This window comes from Oncorhynchus mykiss, chromosome 2 (genome assembly GCF_057628025.1).
Source record: "Oncorhynchus mykiss isolate SJ-2025 chromosome 2, ASM5762802v1, whole genome shotgun sequence".
In the NCBI taxonomy this organism is placed as follows: domain Eukaryota; kingdom Metazoa; phylum Chordata; class Actinopteri; order Salmoniformes; family Salmonidae; genus Oncorhynchus; species Oncorhynchus mykiss.
This window is the reverse complement of record NC_143023.1, coordinates 99303867-99325335: the sequence shown is the minus strand read 5'-3', so window position 1 is coordinate 99325335 and position 21469 is coordinate 99303867. Positions and strand designations below refer to the sequence as shown.

The 21469-nt window shown below is 44.8% G+C and overlaps 1 protein-coding gene across 8 annotated transcripts in view; it reads right to left on the bottom strand.

The window, feature by feature from the left end:
• atp8b4 (ATPase phospholipid transporting 8B4) overlaps positions 1-21469 on the bottom strand; it is a 73103-nt gene that overhangs the window by 3764 nt on the left and 47870 nt on the right. For 4 of the 8 annotated variants that reach the window (XM_036960619.2, XM_036960636.2, XM_090213827.1 and 1 more), the window contains 10 exons: positions 21232-21343; positions 20903-21008; positions 19635-19776; positions 18878-19061; positions 15189-15412; positions 14887-14970; positions 14198-14443; positions 6374-6512; positions 6034-6164; positions 81-230 (listed from right to left, as the gene is read on the bottom strand). In XM_036960619.2, the coding sequence (XP_036816514.2) occupies positions 81-230; positions 6034-6164; positions 6374-6512; positions 14198-14443; positions 14887-14970; positions 15189-15412; positions 18878-19061; positions 19635-19776; positions 20903-21008; positions 21232-21343 (1518 nt within the window). Of the gene's footprint in view, positions 1-80; positions 231-6033; positions 6165-6373; positions 6513-14197; positions 14444-14770; positions 14790-14886; positions 14971-15188; positions 15413-18877; positions 19062-19634; positions 19777-20902; positions 21009-21231; positions 21344-21469 lie in introns of all 8 variants that reach the window. The other 4 variants (XM_090213854.1, XM_036960628.2, XM_090213832.1 and 1 more) reach the window with 2 other exon arrangements.

The following is a 21469-nucleotide window of genomic DNA, read 5'->3' as shown; positions in this document are numbered from 1 at the left end:
AATAGAATGGAGAGAGGAGAACTGATGTTTTGGCACTACACAACATATTTTTTTATTTTGTATTAGTTTATTTGACAGACCTTCATGTTCTTCCCTGAGGTTATGAGCTCTCCATAGCCCTGTTGGTGGGAGAAGGCGTAGGCTGAGCGCCGGGAGCTGGTCCTCCGAACACGTCTCAGGTTCTGCTCCTTGGGACCCAGCTTTCTGCTGGCCTGCTGCAGGCTCCGCACCTGGGGAAGGAGGACAACAACAGAGAGTACCGTTATTGTGGATAGTCAGATTAATATAATAGTTTGTTTAAAAAAACGTTTACATGCTTAGCATGAAGAACATCTGAACATCTGAAATTAGGCTACCTGATTGCAGAAAATCACCAATCAAAATAAATGCTCTACCACAGCGACCATTTTATAGTAGTGACATTTTTTGCAAAGCCTATTTGAGTCTGAGTTCGGACATACAAAGTTTGTATGTGAAAACGAATGATAAGAGTCATACTTCCAGTTTTTCCCGAACTCACTTCAATCACGTATTACAGAGGGAGGTTGAGCTGACAGATTCTGGGACATGTTCAGATCACATATTCAGATCACATGTTCAGATCACATGTTCAGATCACATGTTCAGATCACATGCACCACTGGACCGCTGATTAAGCTGTTTACACATACTAATAATTTGAAAGATTGCTCAGACAACCAGATGTTTTAATCAGTGCTTAATCATATACTTACTTCAATTCTGTCCTTATGCCAATTAAGATAAGCATACTGTTGCATAACCTGGCTACTGTCATAATCAATTTAATATGAAATTATTCCTGTGCATGTTCTCGGGTGTCAACTGGCTTTGTCTGCTGACTATATGATAGTGAGAAAAGGGGATACCTAGTCAGTTGTACAACTGAATACATTCAATTGAAATGTGTCTTCCACATTTAACCCAACCCCTCTGAATCAGAGAGGTGGGGGGCTGTCTTAATCAACATCTACGTCTTCTTCAGCGCCCCGGGGAACATTGGGTTAACTGCCTTGCTCAGGGGGCAGAACGACAGATTTTTTACCTTGTCGGATCGGGGATTCGATCCAGCAACCGTTCGGTCACTGGCCCAACACTCTGACCATTAGGCTACCTGCTGGTTACTGGCCCAACACTCTGAACACTAGGCTACCTGCTGGTTACTGGCCCAACACTCTGACCACTAGGCAACCTGCTGGTTACTGGCCCAACACTCTGACCACTAGGCTACCTACTGGTTACTGGCCCAAAACTCTGACCACTAGGCTACCTACTGGTTACTGGCCCAAAACTCTGACCACTAGGCTACCTACTGGTTACTGGCCCAACACTCTGACCACTAGGCTACCTGCTGGTTACTGGCCCAACACTATGACCACTAGGCAACCTGCTGGTTACTGGCCCAACACTCTGACCACTAGGCTACCTACTGGTTACTGGCCCAAAACTCTGACCACTAGGCTACCTGCTGGTTACTGGCCCAACACTCTGACCACTAGGCTACCTACTGGTTACTGGCCCAACACTATGACCACTAGGCAACCTGCTGGTTACTGGCCCAACACTCTGACCACTAGGCTACCTACTGGTTACTGGCCCAAAACTCTGACCACTAGGCTACCTGCTGGTTACTGGCCCAACACTCTGACCACTAGGCTACCTGCTGGTTACTGGCCCAACACTCTGACCACTAGGCTACCTGCTGGTTACTGGCCCAACACTCTGACCACTAGGCTACCTGCTGGTTACTGGCCCAACACTCTGACCACTAGGCTACGTGCTGGTTACTGGCCCAACACTCTGACCACTAGGCTACCTGCTGGTTACTGGCCCAACACTCTGACCACTAGGCTACCTGCTGGTTACTGGCCCAACACTCTGACCACTAGGCTACCTGCTGGTTACTGGCCCAACACTCTGACCACTAGGCAACCTGCTGGTTACTGGCCCAACACTCTGACCACTAGGCTACCTACTGGTTACTGGCCCAAAACTCTGACCACTAGGCTACCTACTGGTTACTGGCCCAAAACTCTGACCACTAGGCTACCTACTGGTTACTGGCCCAACACTCTGACCACTAGGCTACCTGCTGGTTACTGGCCCAACACTATGACCACTAGGCAACCTGCTGGTTACTGGCCCAACACTCTGACCACTAGGCTACCTACTGGTTACTGGCCCAAAACTCTGACCACTAGGCTACCTGCTGGTTACTGGCCCAACACTCTGACCACTAGGCTACCTACTGGTTACTGGCCCAACACTATGACCACTAGGCAACCTGCTGGTTACTGGCCCAACACTCTGACCACTAGGCTACCTACTGGTTACTGGCCCAAAACTCTGACCACTAGGCTACCTGCTGGTTACTGGCCCAACACTCTGACCACTAGGCTACCTGCTGGTTACTGGCCCAACACTCTGACCACTAGGCTACCTGCTGGTTACTGGCCCAACACTCTGACCACTAGGCTACCTGCTGGTTACTGGCCCAACACTCTGACCACTAGGCTACCTGCTGGTTACTGGCCCAACACTCTGACCACTAGGCTACCTGCTGGTTACTGGCCCAACACTCTGACCACTAGGCTACCTGCTGGTTACTGGCCCAACACTCTAACCACTAGGCTACCTGCTGGTTACTGGCCCAACACTCTAACCATGAGGCTACCTGCTGGTTACTGGCCCAACACTCTAACCACTAGGCTACCTGCTGGTTACTGGCCCAACATTCTAACCACTAGGCTACCTGCTGGTTATTGGCCCAATACTCTGACCACTAGGCTACCTGCTGGTTACTGGCCCAACACTCTGACCACTAGGCTACCTGCTGGTTACTGGCCCAACACTCTGACCACTAGGCTACCTGCTGGTTACTGGCCCAACACTCTGACCACTAGGCTACCTGCTGGTTACTGGCCCAACACTCTGACCACTAGGCTACCTGCTGGTTACTGGCCCAACACTCTAACATTTCAAACACAGATTCAACCACAAAGTCCAGGGCGGTTTTCCAATGTCTTGATGCAAGACAGGGGCCTTTCTACCGACTGAAAAACAACAAAAGATAGATGTCCAGGGTCCCTGCTCATCTGCGTGAACATGCCTCAGGCATGCTGCAAGGAGGCATGAGGACTGCAGATGTTGCCAGGGCAATAAATTGCAATGTCCGTACTGTGAGACGCCTAAGACAGCGCTACAGGGAGACAGGACGGACAGCTGATCGTCCTCGCAGTGGCAGACCACGTGTAACGTCTAATGTCTCATAAAGAAGGGCAGCTATTGGTTATAAAAAAAGCAGACATTGAATATCCCTTTGAGCATGGCTAAGTTATTCATTACACTTTGGATGGTGTCTCAATACACCCCAGTCACTACAAAGATACAGGCGTCCTTCCTAACTCGTTGTCGGAAAGGAAGGAAGTTGTCGGAAAGGAAGGAAACCGCTCAGGGATTTCACCATAAGACCAATGGAGACTTTAAAACAGTTACAGAGTTTAATGGCTGTGATAGGAGAAAACTGAGGATGGATAAACAACATTATAGTTACTCCACAATACTAACCTAAATAACAGAGTGAAAAGAAGTAAGCATGTACATACAAAAATATATTCCAAAATATGCATACTGTTTGCAATAAGGCACTAAATATGGCAGTAATACTGCAAAACATGTGGCAAAGAAATTACATTTTTGTCCTGAATACAAAGCGTTATGTTTGGGGCAAATCCAACACAACACATCACAGAGTACCACTCTTCATATTTTCAAGCATGGTGGTGGCTGCATCATGTTGTGGGTATGCTTGTCATTGGCAAGGTCTAGAGAGTTATTTAGGATACAAAGAAACGTAATAGAGCTAAGCACAGGCAAAATCCTAGAGGAATGCTTTTCCAACAGACACTGGGAGACACATTCACCTTTCAGCAGGACAATAACCTCAAACACAAGGACAAATATACACTGGAGTTGCTTCCCAAGACAACATTGAATGTTCCTGAGAAGCCTAGTTACAGTTTTGACTTAAATCTGCTGGACAATCTATGGCAAGACTTGAAAATGGTTGTCTAGCAGTGATCAACAACCAATTTGACAAATCTTTAAGAATTTTGAAAATAATAATGAGCAAATATTGTACAATATAGGTGTGCAAAGCTCTTAGAGACTTACCCAGAAAGACTTGCATGTGTAACTGCAGTCAAAGGTGATTCTAACATGTATGTTCTCAGGGGTGTAAATAAACAACAAACAAAAAAAGACAACCCTTTTTCAGGACCCTGTCTTTCAAAGATAATTCGTAAAAATCCAAATAACTTCACAGATCTTCATTGTAAAGGGTTTAAACACTGTTTCCCATGCTTGTTCAATGAACCATAAACAATGAATGAACATGCACTTGTGGAACGGTCGTTAAGACACTGACAGCTTACAGACGGTAGGCAATTAAGGTCCCAGTTATGAAAACTTAGGACACTAAAGGGGCCTTTCTACTGACTCTGAAAAACAACAAAAGAAAAATGCCCAGAGTCCCTGCTCATCTGCGTGAACGCGCCTCAGGCATGCTGCAAGGAGGCATGAGGACTGCAGATGTTGCCAGGGCAATAAATTGCAATGTCCGTACTGTGAGATGCCTAAGACAGCGCTACAGGGAGACAGGACGGACAGCTGATCGTCCTCGCAGTGGCAGACCACGTGTAACAACATCTGTACAGGATCGGTACATCCGAACACCACACCTGTGAGACAGGTACAGGATGGCAACAACAACTGCCCGAGTAACACCAGGCACGCCCAATCCCTCCATCAGTGCTCAGACTGTCCGCAATAAGCTGAGAGAGGCTGGACTGAGGGTTGTAGGCCTGTTGTATAAGGCAGGTCCTCACCAGACATCACAGGCAACAACGCCGCCTATGGGCACAAACCCACCGTCGCTGGACCAGACAGGACTGGCAAAAAGTGCTCTTCACTGACGAGTCACGGTTTTGTCTCACCAGAGGTAATGGTCGGATTCGCGTTTATCATCGATGAAATGAGCTTTACACTGAGGCCTGTACTCTGGAGCGGGATCGATTTGGAGGTGGAGGGTCCGTCATGGTCTTGGGCGGTGTGTCACAGCATCATGGGACTGAGCTTGTTGTCATTGCAGTTAATCTCAACGCTGTGCATTAAAGGGAAGACAACCTCCTCCCTCATGTGGTTCCCTTCCTGCAGGCTCATCCTGACATGACCCTCCAGCATGACAATGCCACCAGCCATACTGCTCGTTCTGTGCGTGATTTCCTGCAAGACAGGATTGTCAGTGTTCTGCCATGGCCAGCAAAGAACCCAGATCTCAATCTAATTGAGCACATCTGGGACCTGTTGGATCGGAGGGGAAGGGCTAGGGCAATTCCCCACAGAAATGTCCAGGAACTTACAGGTGCCTTGGTGGAAGAGTGTGGTAACATCTCACAGCAAAAACTGAAAAATCTGGTGCAGTCCATGAGGAGATGCACTGAGGTACTTAATGCAGCTGGTGGCCACACCAGATACTGACTGTTACTTTTGTTATTTTGACCCCCCTTTTGTTCAGAGACACATTATTCCATTTCAGTTAGTCACGTGTCTGTGGAACTTGTTCAGTTTATGTCTCAGTTGTTGAATCTTGTTTATGTTCATACAAAGATTTACACATTTTAAGTTTGCTGAAAATAAACACAGTTGACAGTCTTTTTTTTTTGCTGAGTGTACTTATTTAATTGTGATATTTCTGTTTTTCATTTTTAATAAATTAACTAAAATGTTTGTTTTTTTAAACATGTTTTTACTTTGTCAGTATGGGGTATTGAGTATAGATGGGTGAGAGAAGAAATAAGTAATCCATTCTGAATTCAGGCTGTAACACAACAAGATGTGGAATAAGTGAAGTGGTATGAATACTTTCTGAAGGTATTGTACGTCTTTTCATTGGTTTAGTGTGATGTTTCCCCTGTTCCTAGTGGTTACGGCGTCTGTCAATCAAGTTCCCTTTACCTTGTCTGTCAGGGTGGGGTAAAGGTCTGTCTTCAGAAAGCGGACTGCCAACCCTGGCATGACACACGCCACAGTGGTCAGCATTATAACCAGCCACACACTCTTCTGAGTCAGACAGTTACGGGCTGTGCCTGAAAAAAACACAACAAAAATACCCTCGGACTCAAAAAAATGCTCTGCATATTTGTACAATTTCATCTATCATTATTGTACTCTAGATTTAAAACTGAATAACACTAGGTTAATGTATTACATGAGGTTACTGAATTACACTAGGTTACTGTAAAGCACTGATGTGAAACCTGCTTTATAAATACATGTGATTGATTGACTGACTTACCAATGAAAGGAAAATGGCTGGGGAATATGCTGAAGAGACCATCACTGTGCATAGCGAATAGAATGGCAAAGTAGACAGCCAGGCTACCCCACACAAATACGTGATTCACAGCTGTCCAATAGTAGGTGTCCAGTCCAATCTGTAACCGAACAAAACAACTACGTGTTCATATCACATATCAGTAAACAGTGACATGTTCACATCTTGTAAGTTAGATTTGAGTTAGTTAGTTAGTTTATAATGCATGGTTTGAGAATAACCATTCACCTGGCCATCGTCCACTAACAGAGCCTGGGGGCATTTTCTGATGTTTCTTCTGATGAATCATTTATATATCTTTGCTATAGCAACCAAGGCACGAGGTATCAAAACAAAAACTAACACAAAACCCAGGAAGGTTTGAACAAGTCACCTACCGTACTCACCTGAACACCTAACATACTGTAGATGTGAGCTGGATACGGCCCAGAAAATGTCAACCTACAGACATAACAGGCTTGTATTTATATTTATTATGGATTAGTTCCTGTCAAGGCAGCAGCTACTCTTCCTGGGGTTTATTATGAATCCCCATTAGTTCCTGCCAAGGCAGCAGCTACTCTTCCTGGGGTTTATTATGGATCCCCATTAGTTCCCGCCAAGGCAACAGCTACTCTTCCTGGGGTTTATTATGGATCCCCATTAGTTCCTGCCAAGGCAGCAGCTACTCTTCCTGGGGTTTATTATGGATCCCCATTAGTTCCTGCCAAGGCAGCAGCTACTCTTCCTGGGGTTTATTATGGATCCCCATTAGTTCCTGCCAAGGCAGCAGCTACTCTTCCTGGGGTTTATTATGGATCCCCATTAGTTCCTGGCAAGGCAGCAGCTACTCTTCCTGGGGTTTATTATGGATCCCCATTAGTTCCTGCCAAGGCAGCAGCTACTCTTCCTGGGGTTTATTATGGATCCCCATTAGTTCCTGCCAAGGCAGCAGCTACTCTTCCTGGGGTTTATTATGGATCCCCATTAGTTCCTGCCAAGACAGCAGCTACTCTTCCTGGGGTTTATTATGGACCCCCATTAGTTCCTGCCAAGGCAGCAGCTACTCTTGCTGGGGTTTATTATGGATCCCCATTAGTTCCTGCCAAGGCAGCAGCTACTCTTCCTGGGGTTTATTATGGATCCCCATTAGTTCCTGCCAAGGCAGCAGCTACTCTTCATGGGGTTTATTATGGATCCCCATTAGTTCCTGTCAAGGCAGCAGCTACACTTCCTGGGGTTTATTATGGATCCCCATTAGTTTCTGCCAAGGCAGCAGCTACTCTTCCTGGGGTTTATTATGGATCCCCATTAGTTCCTGCCAAGGCAGCAGCTACTCTTCCTGGGGTTTATTATGGATCCCCATTAGTTCCTGCCAAGACAGCAGCTACTCTTCCTGGGGTTTATTATGGACCCCCATTAGTTCCTGCCAAGGCAGCAGCTACTCTTGCTGGGGTTTATTATGGATCCCCATTAGTTCCTGCCAAGGCAGCAGCTACTCTTCCTGGGGTTTATTATGGATCCCCATTAGTTCCTGCCAAGGCAGCAGCTACTCTTCCTGGGGTTTATTATGGATCCCCATTAGTTCCTGCCAAGGCAGCAGCTACTCTTCCTGGGGTTTATTATGGATCCCCATTAGTTCCTGCCAAGACAGCAGCTACTCTTCCTGGGGTTTATTATGGACCCCCATTAGTTCCTGCCAAGGCAGCAGCTACTCTTGCTGGGGTTTATTATGGATCCCCATTAGTTCCTGCCAAGGCAGCAGCTACTCTTCCTGGGGTTTATTATGGATCCCCATTAGTTCCTGCCAAGGCAGCAGCTACTCTTCCTGGGGTTTATTATGGATCCCCATTAGTTCCAGCCAAGGTAGCAGCTACTCTTCCTGGGGTTTATTATGGATCCCCATTAGTTCCTGCCAAGGCAGCAGCTACTCTTCCTGGGGTTTATTATGAATCCCCATTAGTTCCTGCCAAGGTAGCAGCTAATCCTCCTGGGGTTTATTATGGATCCCCATTAGTTCCCGCCAAGGCAACAGCTACTCTTCCTGGGGTTTATTATGGATCCCCATTAGTTCCTGCCAAGGCAGCAGCTACTCTTCCTGGGGTTTATTATGGATCCCCATTAGTTCCTGCCAAGGCAGCAGCTACTCTTCCTGGGGTTTATTATGGATCCCCATTAGTTCCTGCCAAGGCAGCAGCTACTCTTCCTGGGGTTTATTATGGATCCCCATTAGTTCCTGGCAAGGCAGCAGCTACTCTTCCTGGGGTTTATTATGGATCCCCATTAGTTCCTGCCAAGGCAGCAGCTACTCTTGCTGGGGTTTATTATGGATCCCCATTAGTTCCTGCCAAGGCAGCAGCTACTCTTCCTGGGGTTTATTATGGATCCCCATTAGTTCCTGCCAAGGGAGCAGCTACTCTTCCTGGGGTTTATTATGGATCCCCATTAGTTCCAGCCAAGGTAGCAGCTACTCTTCCTGGGGTTTATTATGGATCCCCATTAGTTCCTGCCAAGGCAGCAGCTACTCTTCCTGGGGTTTATTATGGATCCCCATTAGTTCCTGCCAAGGCAGCAGCTACTCTTCCTGGGGTTTATTATGGATCCCCATTAGTTCCTGCCAAGGCAGCAGCTACTCTTCCTGGGGTTTATTATGGATCCCCATTAGTTCCTGCCAAGGTAGCAGCTACTCTTCCTGGGGTTTATTATGGATCCCCATTAGTTCCTGCCAAGGCAGCAGCTACTCTTCCTGGGGTTTATTATGGATCCCCATTAGTTCCTGCCAAGGCAGCAGCTACTCTTCCTGGGCTCCAGCAAAATGAAGGATGCTATACATTTGAAAAACATTACAATACATTCACAACAGATTTCACAACACTGAGTGTGTGCCCTCAGGCCACTACTCTACTACCACATATCTACAACACACTGAGTGTGTGCCCTCAGGCCACTACTCTACTACCACATATCTACAACACACTGAGTGTGTGCCCTCAGGCCACTACTCTACTACCACATATCTACAACACACTGAGTGTGTGCCCTCAGGCCACTACTCTACTACCACATATCTACAACACACTGAGTGTGTGTCCTCAGGCCACTACTCTACTACCACATATCTACAACACACTGAGTGTGTGCCCTCAGGCCCCTACTCTACTACCACATATCTACAACACACTGAGTGTGTGTCCTCAGGCCACTACTCTACTACCACATATCTACAACACACTGAGTGTGTGCCCTCAGGCCACTACTCTACTACCACATATCTACAACACACTGAGTGTGTGCCCTCAGGCCCCTACTCTACTACCACATATCTACAACACACTGAGTGTGTGCCCTCAGGCCACTACTCTACTACCACATATCTACAACACACTGAGTGTGTGCCCTCAGGCCACTACTCTACTACCACATATCTACAACACACTGAGTGTGTGCCCTCAGGCCACTACTCTACTACCACATATCTACAACACACTGAGTGTGTGCCCTCAGGCCACTACTCTACTACCACATATCTACAACACACTGAGTGTGTGCCCTCAGGCCACTACTCTACTACCACATATCTACAACACACTGAGTGTGTGCCCTCAGGCCACTACTCTACTACCACATATCTACAACACACTGAGTGTGTGCCCTCAGGCCACTACTCTACTACCACATATCTACAACACACTGAGTGTGTGCCCTCAGGCCACTACTCTACTACCACATATCTACAACACAAAATCCACATGTGTACATCAGTGCGTATCAAATAAAATACAATTATATTAGTCACATGTGCAACAGGTGTAGCACCTTACACCTTACAGTGATGTGCTTACTTACAATTCGCTAACCAACAATGCAAAATGAACAATTAAAAGGAACTAGGAAGTCATTAAAGAGCAGCAGTAAAATAGTAATAGCGAGACTAAATACAGGGGGTACCGGTACAGAGTCAATGTGGAGGCTATATACAGGGAGTACCGGTACAGAGTCAATGTGGAGACTATATACATGGGGTACCGGTACAGAGTCAATGTGGAGGCTATATACAGGGGGTTACGGTACAGAGTCAATGTGGAGACTATATACAGGGGGTACCGGTACAGAGTCAATGTGGAGGCTATATACAGGGTCTTACTGTACAGAGTCAATGTGGAGGCTATATACAGGGGGTACCGGTACAGAGTCAATGTGGAGGCTATATACAGGGGGTACCGGTACAGAGTCAATGTGGAGACTATATACAGGGGGTACCGGTACAGAGTCAATGTGGAGGCTATATACAGGGTATTACTGTACAGAGTCAATGTGGAGGCTATATACAGGGGGTACCGGTACAGAGTCAATGTGCGGGGGCTATATACAGGGGGCACTGGTTAGTCGAGGTAATTGAGGTAATATGTACATGTAGGTAGAGTTATTAAAGTGACTATGCATAGATAATAAATAAATAGATAATAACAGAGAGTAGCAGCAGCGTAAAGGGGAGGGGGGAGGGGGGGTAGCCATTTGATTAGACATTCAGGAGTCTTATGGCTTGGGGGGTAGAAGCTGTTTAGAAGCCTCTTGGAACTACACTTGGTGCTTCTGTACCGCTTGCCGTGTGGTAGCAGAGAGAAATGTTATTGTGTGTGTGTGTGTGTGTGTGTGTGTGTATGCATGTGTCTATGTATGTGTCTCTTTAGAGTCCCCGTTGTTCCATAAGGTATATATTTATCTGTTTTTTACATCTAATTGTACTGCTTGCATCAGTTACTTGATGTGGAATAGAGTTCCATGTAGTCATGTCTCTATGTAGTACTGTGGAATAGAGTTCCATGTAGTCATGGCTCTATGTAGTACTGTGGAATAGAGTTCCATGTAGTCATGGCTCTATGTAGTACTGTGGAATAGAGTTCCATGTAGTCATGGCTCTATGTAGTACTGTGGAATAGAGTTCCATGTAGTCATGGCTCTATGTAGTACTGTGCGCCTCCCATAGTCTGTTCTGGACTTGGGGACTGTGAAGAGACCTCTGGTGACATGTCTTGTGGGGTATGTATGGGTGTCTGAGCTGTGTGCCAGCAGTTTAAACAGACAGCTTGGTGCATTCAACATCTCACAAAGACAAGTAGTGATGAAGTCAATCTCTCCTCCACTTTCAGCCAGGAGAGATTGACATACACATTATTAATGTTATCTCTCTGTGTACATCCAAGGGCCAACCGTGCTGCCCTGTTCTGAGCCAATTGGCAACTGACCACAAGACTGAACAGTAGTCCAGGTGCGACAAAACTAGGGCCTGTAGGACCTGCCTTGTTGACAGTGTTGTTAAGAAGGTAGAAACTAGGGCCTGTAGGACCTGCCTTGTTGATAGTGTTGTTAAGAAGGTAGAAACTAGGGCCTGTAGGACCTGCCTTGTTGACAGTGTTGTTAAGAAGGTAGAAACTAGGGCCTGTAGGACCTGCCTTGTTGACAGTGTTGTTAAGAAGGTAGAAACTAGGGCCTGTAGGACCTGCCTTGTTGATAGTGTTGTTAAGAAGGTAGAAACTAGGGCCTGTAGGACCTGCCTTGTTGATAGTGTTGTTAAGAAGGTAGAAACTAGGGCCTGTAGGACCTGCCTTGTTGACAGTGTTGTTAAGAAGGTAGAAACTAGGGCCTGTAGGACCTGCCTTGTTGATAGTGTTGTTAAGAAGGTAGAAACTAGGGCCTGTAGGACCTGCCTTGTTGATAGTGTTGTTAAGAAGGTAGAAACTAGGGCCTGTAGGACCTGCCTTGTTGACAGTGTTGTTAAGAAGGTAGAAACTAGGGCCTGTAGGACCTGCCTTGTTGATAGTGTTGTTAAGAAGGTATAAACTAGGGCCTGTAGGACCTGCCTTGTTGACAGTGTTGTTAAGAAGGTAGAAACTAGGGCCTGTAGGACCTGCCCTGTTGACAGTGTTGTTAAGAAGGTAGAAACTAGGGCCTGTAGGACCTGTCTTGTTGATAGTGTTGTTAAGAAGGTAGAAACTAGGGCCTGTAGGACCTGCCCTGTTGACAGTGTTGTTAAGAAGGTAGAAACTAGGGCCTGTAGGACCTGCCTTGTTGATAGTGCTGTTAAGAAGGTAGAAACTAGGGCCTGTAGGACCTGCCTTGTTGATAGTGTTGTTAAGAAGGTAGAAACTAGAGCCTGTAGGACCTGCCTTGTTGATAGTGTTGTTAAGAAGGTAGAAACTAGGGCCTGTAGGATCTGCCTTGTTGATAGTGTTGTTAAGAAGGTAGAAACTAGGGCCTGTAGGACCTGCCTTGTTGATAGTGTTGTTAAGAAGGTAGAAACTAGGGCCTGTAGGACCTGCCTTGTTGATAGTGTTGTTAAGAAGGTAGAAACTAGGGCCTGTAGGACCTGCCTTGTTGATAGTGTTGTTAAGAAGGTAGAAACTAGGGCCTGTAGGACCTGCCTTGTTGATAGTGTTGTTAAGAAGGTAGAAACTAGGGCCTGTAGGACCTGCCTTGTTGATAGTGTTGTTAAGAAGGTAGAAACTAGGGCCTGTAGGACCTGCCTTGTTGATAGTGCTGTTAAGAAGGTAGAAACTAGGGCCTGTAGGACCTGCCTTGTTGATAGTGTTGTTAAGAAGGTAGAAACTAGGGCCTGTAGGACCTGCCTTGTTGACAGTGTTGTTAAGAAGGTAGAAACTAGGGCCTGTAGGACCTGCCTTGTTGACAGTGTTGTTAAGAAGGTAGAAACTAGGGCCTGTAGGACCTGCCTTGTTGACAGTGTTGTTAAGAAGGTAGAGCAGCGCTTTATTATGGATAGACTTCTCCCCATCTTAGATGTTGTATCAATATTTAATATAGTTTTGTCTATGACAGTTTACTCCAAGCAGTTTAGTCTCCTCAACTTGCTCAATTTCCACATTATTCATTACAATATTTAGTTCAGGTTTAGGGTTTAGTGAATGATTTGTCCCAAATACAATGCTTTTAGTTTTTGAAATATTTAGGACTAACTTATTCATTGCCACCCACTCTGAAACTAACTGCAGCTCTTTGAGTGTTGCTCTCATTTCAATCGCTGTGGTAGCTGACGTGTATAGTGTTGAGTCATCTGCATACATAGACACACTGGCTTTCCTCAAAGCCATGTCGGTAGTAAAGATTTTAAAAAGTAAGGGGCCTAGACAGCTGCCCTGGGGAATTCCTGATTCTACCTGGATTTTGTTGGAGAGGCTTCCATTAAAGCTGTTAAACAGGTAACTCTTTATCCACAATATAGCACGGGGTGTAAAGCCATGACACATACTTTTTTCCAGCAGCAGACTAAATTATTTATTATTAATAATAATAATAAATTAAATTATTAAAGAACACAACACATTTGTTTTCCAAAAATGTACTAAGGGTTGGTAACAGGATGATTGGTTGGTTATTTGAGCCAGTTAAGGAGGCTTTACTATTCTTAGGTAGGGGAATTACTTTTGCTTCCCTCCAGGCCTGAGGGCAACACACTTTCCTGCAGGCTTAAATTGAATAAATGGCAAATAGGAGTTGCAATATCGTCCGCTATTATCCTCAGTAATTTTCCATCCACGTGTCAGACCCCTGTGTCATTGTTAATAGACATCCATAATTTTTTCACCTCTTTCACACTGACTTTAAGGAATTCAAAATTACAAAGCTTGTCTTTCATAATTTGGTCAGCTATACTTGGATGTGTATTGTCCATGTTTGTTGCTGGCATGTCATGCCTAAGTTTGCTAATCTTGCCAATTAAAAAAATCATTAAAGTAGTTGGCAATATCAGTGGGTTTTGTGATGAATGAGCCATCTGACTATGTCTCTTACCTGAACGCTCACCACTATGACCAAGGATGTTGATATGATGACGGCGAAAGCCTGCTGGTCTGAGATGTGTGATCCGTCGTCCCTGGCGACGAGGCAGAAGGCTCCGTAGGGGATGAAGAAGAGGAGGAAGGAGGTGCCCACCCCCTGCAGCGTACACAGGAAGAACTGTCTCTTGTTGAACAGGACATTGAGCTGTCCTGGACGGTACAGGCTAGGGTAGCGGTGGCTGTTGGCTTCGTTCACATCCTGGGGATGAAAAGAGTTGTTGTGATGAGAGGTGTGTGTGCGCTGGATTACATTGTCTGGTTTCCCAGATACAGATTTAACTTAAGTCCTGGACTAATAAGCACTTTAATGGACTTTCTCCATTGGGTAGGCTTTTTAGTTCAGAACTAGGCTTAACCTGTGTCCTGGTCAGTTTACCGACTCTAAATGATATTGAGTTAGAGTTGGGTGAGGACAAGGGTAGTAATTAAGGTTTAGGTGGGGTATTGGTAGTTAGAGGTTTAGAGTTCCTACGGGTATTTTGTTAGGACACAGGACAAAGGGTATCTAAAAACATTACATATTCACCTGTATGACTTGGCAGAATCTTGAAAAGAAAAAAAACGAAAGAAAGTAAGTAAGTTAAGGAAAGTGAAAGAAGGCTCGGCGGTTTGCCATTGACTGTAGTTTCTACCAGTTCTTACCTGATCGAAAAGCCCCATGGCCAGAACTGGCAGGGATGTGTAGACTATATTGAAGAGAGTGATAAACCACTGGTCATAAACCGTCTAAGAACAGAAGAAGGAATAAAGTGAAGAATTTTTTTTTATACAAAATGTTTACAAATATAAAACGTTGATGAACTATAATGGTGCATTGTTCTTTGCCCCAATGCAATAGCATTTATAACTGATTATTGTTTTTTATTTTCAAGAGACTTTGGACATTTTGTTCCTACGTTTTCCCAAAATATATATTTATATATTATTTTTTTTGTTTTAATTACCTGAGCTGAGAAACCACAGAAGAAGCCGAACCAGAAGTGCACCAGGGTGAAGGCAAAGTTCTTGTAGAAGAAGTAGAACAGGAAGTTGCACATGCGGAAATAGGACCAGCGGCCGTGGACCAGCAGGAGACGCTGCAGATAGCGGAACTGGGCAAAGGAGTAGTCGGAGGCTAGCACAGCCTGCATGCCCTCCTGACCTGATATACCTACACCTATATGAGCAGCTGGACAGAGAGAGAGAGAGAGACCCTGCATGAAATGATAAAATATACAGACAACAAATTCCAATTGACTATACTTAAACTCTTTAACATCATCCTCAGCTCTGGCAATTTCCCTAATATTTGGAACCAAGGACTGATAACCCCAATCCACAAAAGTGGAGACAAATTTGACCCCAATAACTACCGTGGGATATGCGTCAACAGCAACCTTGGGGAAATCCTCTGCATTATCATTAACAGCAGACTTGTACATTTCCTCAGTGAAAACAATGTACTGAGCAAATGTCATATTGGCTTTTTACAAAACTATCGTATGACAGACCACGTATTCACCCTGCACACCCTAATTGGCAAACAAACAAATCAGAACAAAGGCAAAGTCTTCTCATGCTTTGTTGACTTCAAAAAAGCTTTTGACTCAATTTGGCATGAGGGTCTGCTATACAAATTGATGGAAAGTGGTGTTGGTGGAAAAACATACGACATTATAAAATCCATGTACAAAAACAACAAAAATTGGCAAAAAACACACACATTTCTTTCCACAGGGCCGTGGGGTGAGACAGGGATGCAGCTTAAGCCCCACCCTCTTCAACATATATATCAGCAAATTATCAAGGGCGCAAGAACAGTCTGCAGCACCCGGCCTCACCCTAATAGAATCTGAGGTCAAATATCTACTGTTTGCTGATGATCTGGTGCTTCTGTCCCCGACCAAGGAGGACCTTAGGCAGCACCAAGATCTTCTGCACAGATTCTGTCAGACCTGGGCCCTGACAGTAAATCTCAGTAAGACAAAAATAATGAGTTCCAAAAAAGGTCCAGTTGCCAGGACCACAAATACAAATTCCATCTAGACACCATTGCCCTAGAGCACACAAAAAACTATACATACCTTGGCTTAAACATCAGCACCACAGTTAACTTCCACAAAGCTGTGAACAATCTGAGAGACAAGGTAAGAAGGGCCTTTCCTTCTATGCCATCAAAAGGAACATAAAATTTGACATACCAATTAGGATCTGGCTAAAAATAATTGAATTAGTTATAGAACCCATTGCCCTTTATGGTTGTGAGGTCTGGGGTCCGCTCACCATCCAAGAATTCACCAAATGGGACAAACACCGAATTGAGACTCTGCATGCAGAATTCAGCAAAAATATCCTATGTGTACAACGTAAAACACCAAATAATGCATGCAGAGCGGAATTAGGCCGAAACCCGCTAATTATCAAAATCCAGAAAAGAGCTGTTAAATTCTACAACCACCTAAAAAGCCTTCCATAACAAATCACCTACAGAGAGATGAACCTGGCTTCTCCTAAGCAAGCTGGTCCTGGGGCTCTGTTCACCAACAAAAACAGACAGTGCCCCAGGACAGCAACACAACTAGACCAAACCAAACAAAAAGATAATTACTTGATAATTACATGTTGAATGCTATTTGGCCCTAAACAGAGAGTACACAGCGGCAGAATACCTGACCACTGTGACTGACCCAAAATTAAGGAAAGCTTTGACTATGTACAGACTCAGTGAGCATAGCCTTGCTATTGAGAAAGGCCGTCGTAGACAGACCTGGCTCTCAAGAGAAGACAAGCTATGTGCACACCGCCCACAAAATGAGGTGGAAACTGAGCTGCACTTCCTAACCTCCTGCTAAAATGATGACCATATCAGAGACACATATTTCTATCAGATTACACAGACCCACAAAGAATTCGAAAAAACAAATCCAATTTTGATAAACTCACATATCTATTGGGTAAAATACCACAGTGTGCCATCACAGCAGCAAGATGTGTGACCTGTTGCCACGAGAAAAGGGCAACCAGTGAAGAACAAACACCATTCTAAATACAACCCATATTTATGTTTATTTATTTTCCCTTTTGTCCTTTAACTATTTGCATATCGTTACAACACTACATAAACATAAAATGATATTGGAAATGTCTCTATTATCTTGTAACTTGTGTGAGTGTAATATTTACTGTTCACTTTTTATTGTTTACTTCACTTTTGTTTATCCATTATACTTGCTTTGGCAATACATTTATTATTTAGAATAGTAGAATATAGGAGGTGCAATTTCAAAATGAAACTTGGTTGTGCATCAGCAGTCTTCCTTTTGTTATATATCATTTACTGACAGTCGCACAATTAGCATTTTTAGATTCCTAAATTACTCTTCTTAGTCTAGCCAGCCTATCTCAACTTGTAGAAAATTCATGGCTGAATTACCCATCAGGTACACGTACATATTGCATTTGCCCAGGGGCCTTGACTTCCAGGGGGCCTGTGTTGATTTTGTTAGTCACTATTACTCAGATATCATAGTAACATGTCAATAGTCATGGCAAAATGTGTAGAATTGCAGGAAATTAGCTTTAAAACTGCAGACATTTCTCTCCACCCCATGGCAAAATGTGTAGAATTGCAGAAAATTAGCTGTAAAACTGCAGACATTTCTCTCCACCCCATGGCAAAATGTGTAGAATTGCAGAAAATTAGCTGTAAACTGCAAAAAAAAAGCGTATTTGTTTACCTTTTGTTCATAAAAGAAAATGTCTGCTAACAGACTGCTACATGTTAAATTAAAGTTTGTAATCCTGGTGCTGAGCTAATCTGAGTTTGTGTGTATAGCGCCTAATGGTATAGTTAATAGGCTATGTGTTTGTTGATGGACTGAGATGAATGAAGCTACAGTAACCAATGTGATAACGGCTGGGGACATTTTGGCCTGTTTTTTAAATGTTCTCCAAATAGCATTTGAGTTTTTAAATTGTATAGAAATGCAGTAAATCAGTTTCAACTTCATTAGAATTAATTTTAATGGATTTTACATATCCATTTAAACCAATGTAAATCCACTTCGCAACTTTTTAGGGTAATCAAAGACATTACCATGACAAACCATGTTAAGTTTGGTATTGATCTCTTAAAATATAAGAAAACTGTTACCAATTCACGTTTTTCACCGTGTAACGCTAACGCTTAAAATAATCATATAAAATCTTCTCAGATTCACTCCAAATTTGGTCTTTAGACATAAAAATCTGATTTTACACGTACCATTTAAACCACTGTAAATCCACTCCACAGTGGCCTATCAACTTGAAACTTGTCATCTCTATTATGGATGTCCCTAAGATGAAGCACATTGAATTTGTAATGATATCTCAAAAAACAAGGAAACTATTAGCAACTCATTCTTTGCATATTGAACCCTACTGCTCAAAATCCTCTTCTCCTCATGAAACATACATCAGATTCACACCCGATTTTGTATTTAGACTCATGATTGAACATAAAAGAAGATAGCATGCACTCTCATGTAGGAACTTTGTTTTCCAACCGATCTTGTGTCCTTCCTGACATCCTGTGAACCCCGTTCATTGCTGCTCATATCTGCTGGTGACTGAGCAACACCGCGAGATGAATATAACGTAACCTATGTATTACTCTTGATCATGCTGACGTCATTGGCTCCGTCTCCTATGGCCAGAGTCACAGCCATCTTGTTCGTCTTGACCAGCTCCACCACCTGGGCCTTCTGCATGGGAGTCACCCTACAGCAGATCACTGTCTTACACAGACAGGCAGTCTCCAGAAGGACCTGCTCCAGCTCAGGCTCCAGGGCATGGGCCTACAGGGGGGTTAATAGGAGAGGAGACAAAGAGATGCATTTATTATAAGATTTTATTGTCCATTTTGGTTAGAATGGAAGTAATCTTGTGTCTTTCTCTACAACACCGCCAGAGACACAGACACATTAGGCCTATTAAAACCACTATTAACACCACCCTGCAATGTTAACCAGTCCTGTGGTGTTTAACATCCCAGCCCTCTTGCAGAGCAGAGACAGGATGTGGACCCTGGGTAACCAACAACTCCCCATGCAAGGGCAGTCTGTCTGTCTGTCTGTCTGTCTGTCTGTCTGTCTGTCTGTCTGTCTGTCTGTCTGTCTGTCTGTCTGTCTGTCTGTTGTCTTAATGACAGCCTTTCTCACAGAGCTAGGAGACTCCCTAATCACCAGCAGTCTGCTCATTAAAGACTAAGCAGAATCAGCAGACGCCACAGGAACAAAGATATTAAACGGTCCTTACCAGATAGACACACACCCATACACACATTCAACAGGGATGAAAATATAGTCCGGGCATCTGGTTTGGCAAGCCATTTCATTATATGTAGAGAAACAAAAGAGGAGCCTCCTTACCAGACTGTGTCCATTGATGATTAAGGCATACTCTGCTATTATGGTTTCTTCAAATACAGAATCCTCTGAGAAGTCATCTGTCTTCTCCACATCTACAGTACCGCTGACTCTACCCAGGCCCAGGATGTGCTCCTTAGCACTCCTAAAGACAGAGTGAGGGTGGTGGTGGTGGGGGAGGGGGGACATAAACAGATGTCATTGGGACACATTTACTTATTATGACTGTGAGATGCGACTGTCTCGCTTAGCTGCCATATGATGAATGCACTAACTGGTAGTCTCTCTGGATATAGAGAGTCTGCTAGATGACTAAAATGTCAATTTAATGTCCAAATATAGAAATAGAAGGACACTACAATGACTGTTCATTATTTCTCTTTTCCTCTCACTCAGATAAAAAATTAAAAACAACCGATTGGGCCAACGGGGCTGGCTGACTGGCTGGCTGGCTGACTGGCTGGCTGGCTGACTGGCTGACTGGCTGGCTGGCTGACTGGCTGGCTGGCTGGCTGGCTGGCTGACTGGCTGGCTGGCTGACTGGCTGACTGACTGGCTGGCTGGCTGGCTGACTGGCTGGCTGGCTGGCTGACTGGCTGGCTGACTGACTGACTGGCTGGCTGGCTGACTGGCTGGCTGACTGGCTGGCTGACTGGCTGGCTGGCTGGCTGACTGGCTGGCTGGCTGACTGGCTGGCTGACTGGCTGACTGGCTGACTGGCTGGCTGGCTGACTGGCTGGCTGACTGGCTGACTGGCTGGCTGGCTGGCTGACTGGCTGACTGGCTGGCTGGCTGGCTGGCTGGCTGGCTGACTGGCTGGCTGGCTGGCTGGCTGGCTGGCTGGCTGACTGACTGGCTGACTGGCTGGCTGACTGGCTGGCTGACTGGCTGTCATGGTGATAGCTTCCCTCTGGGATCAATTGTTGGGAGAATAACAAGTTCTTAGTCCAACTAAAGTGGAAGGACTCCCCTGGGGGACCTTGTCACGTGACCAAGTCAGCCAGCCAGCGCTCACTTTGACTCTCAAAAACAAAAAGCTGCTGAGGGAGCAGGTTCACTTTTTAACATTCAGGTCAATCAATCAAATGTTTTTATTTTAATTTTTTATAAAAGCCCTTTTTTTCCCCCCACCCCCATCATCAGTTGTCACAAAGTGCTTTACAGAAACCCCGCCTGAAACCCCAGAAAGCCTGCAATAACAGACACAGATGATTGATTACCTGCAGGTATAGTCATGACTGAGAGTCTGTTTCATGACCATGAGGCCTAACCTGAGTTGCTGCTGCACCTCTAAGACAGAATGTCCTGATATGATAAACACTTCGTTCATATCGTCTCTCAGCATGTTGCAGGAGTAGCCGATGTTCATCGCCGTCTCTGCAAACCACAGAATATGTCTCGTTACCTCCAAATTTTATGTTCAGTATTGTCAATGTATCGTTGACATTGAATACAAATATATTACTGTGAAATGCCTTTCCTGCACGCTCTTTCCCAACAACGCAGTAATCTATATCAGTAGTACTCCAAAATACGGTATTTGTAGAGGGAGTAAACTTGATGGTTCAAGACATTGGTCCATCTCTTCATTGGTGCTTACCTAACTTATCCCCAGTGAGAACCCAGATCTTGATGTTGGCCAGGGTCAAACAGGCGATTGTTTCAGGAACCCCCTCCTGCAGTTTGTCTTCTACTGCTGTGGCTCCTAGGAGCTTGAGAGGGGAAAAACAAACCACCAGTAGAACCCCTGAGAACACACCCCAGACTGGGTCAGCCATGGTGCAGCGTCCCTGGAGCAGTTGAAGGGTTAAGTGCCTTGATCAAGGGCATAACGGCAG